The sequence below is a fragment of the Acyrthosiphon pisum genome, unplaced genomic scaffold (assembly GCF_005508785.2).
Source record: "Acyrthosiphon pisum isolate AL4f unplaced genomic scaffold, pea_aphid_22Mar2018_4r6ur Scaffold_20537;HRSCAF=21323, whole genome shotgun sequence".
Lineage (NCBI taxonomy): Eukaryota > Metazoa > Arthropoda > Insecta > Hemiptera > Aphididae > Acyrthosiphon > Acyrthosiphon pisum.
In genome coordinates, this window is record NW_021769907.1 from 2,243 (window position 1) to 4,091 (window position 1,849).

The window sequence follows — 1,849 nt, forward strand, 5'->3', positions numbered from 1 at the left end:
GGTTCAGGAAGAACAGCTAGTATGTCATCAAATTGTGCTGTAAAAATATCATTGTCAACTGTTTTAAATACTTGATGGGATGTGTCCATGGATTTCATACCTAACAACTCATATGACATTTCTTCAGCATTTAATTCTGTAATCTTTGCTACATACTTAAAAACTGTTGCTTTTCGACGACCAGACACAACTTTAACCAAAACATAAGAACCAATGTTGAGGTTTTCATTTGGAACTGTATAATTTGGGGGCTCTTCAATATTAAATACATTTTCAATGTCAGAAATAGGATCTTCTTCGACAAGGTAGTCAGTTTCATTACCGGTTTCACTATCTTCTCCGTTAAAATGTCTAGCAGTTATACTTTCACCTGGAGCTATATTTAAGCGAGTTCTTTTTCTCGGCCGTCCTACCAACCCTTGTGTGGGATATCTTTTTTCATTTAAATAGGGCACTTAAGTATCATTGACTATTTCTTGAATATTATTTGTATCATATGGTAGTTTCTCTAGAACTTTCTGAGGATTAAATGGGTATATTCCTGTAGCTTCAAGTCCTTTTAAAATCACTCTTTTGATACCAGATTCCTCTTCATTATTTAGAACTCTTATACTGTCCATTTTTTCTAAAGTAACTTTTACTAGACTAGCAAATTCAGATTTAGGAACAACTTTACATGAAGGGTGTGATAGTTTGTACTGTGTTAATTTATTTCTCCAAGCTTCTTTTAATGCCCTAAAAACCCCTACATCCAGCGGTTGGCATAAATGTGTAGCATTCTTAGGTAAACATACAAAACTAATATCATTTTCTTCGCATAAACGAATAACTTCAATATTAAAATGTGATGCCAAGTTATCACCCAATATAACTTTTTTACCTGGCAATTTTTTGGCATGTGGGAGAAATGATTTTATGAACCAGTCAGCAAATGTGGGTGTATCAATCCAGCCATGTTTTGTACGGTTGTATGCTGAACCAAATCGACAACAACTTTCATTGCAACATGGATATCCTTTTGGTCCATTCTCAGTCCATGTGTCCCACATACATTCTCCTCGATAAATAAAGTATGGTGGTAATAATACACCTGACGCAGAGCAGCAAAACATCATAGATGTAGCACTTTTTGAATGATTAATTATTCTTTCAGGATATTTCATACCTCTAGAAAATAAATATTTTTTTTTTCCGGGGTCATCAGAAAGATTTGTCTCATCAAAATTGAAAATATTTGATGGAAGAACATTTGCTAAAGTAGTGTTGAGATTGTTAAAGTATTCCTCAATCGTTAATCGACTAACTTCTGAACGTGAACGTGTGATGTTTGAAGCAAATCGTTGACCAATATCTTTTACATGTCGTTTTAAAAAAGAACGTGCCCAGTCGTTACCAGGAACGTTATTGACAAATCTATTGACTTTCCGACCAATCTGATCAAGATATCCTTTTACAAAAAAACGAATATCTAGTACATTGAGGGGATATCCCCACTCACCACACTTGACAAATGATTTTACAAATGCTACTTCTTCTGCATGTGTAAAAACCGTAGGAGCTCCAAATACTTTTGTATGTCGTCCATGGTATTTGTTGTGAAGGGTACCAAAGGTATTTTGAATTTTTTTGAAGCTGCAAGTATTTTCATATTACCTTCCGCGATTTGCAAAATTGCTTCATTTAGTGATTCAAGAGTGTAGTTACCATAGGGTCTCGATCCAAGTTTTTTTTTTGGATTACGAGCCATCTGAAAAATAAAAATATTATTTGAATGATACATGAGATTATCAAAGTTAGCATTACATGCATATCAAAGATACCCCAACGAATAAGTTTAATTATAAAATAA

General features: G+C 33.9%; 1 protein-coding gene across 1 annotated transcript; it reads right to left on the reverse strand.

Annotated features, from left to right (window-relative positions):
• Positions 1-455: 455 nt before the first annotated feature.
• Positions 456-1,632, reverse strand: LOC115034677 (the record flags this gene model as incomplete). Its single annotated transcript, XM_029491997.1, has 2 exons — positions 456-1,447; positions 1,499-1,632. Coding segments are annotated over 2 exons (1,126 nt in total), but the record flags the coding sequence as incomplete, so codon positions are not given.
• Between the last annotated feature and the right edge of the window lie 217 nt (positions 1,633-1,849).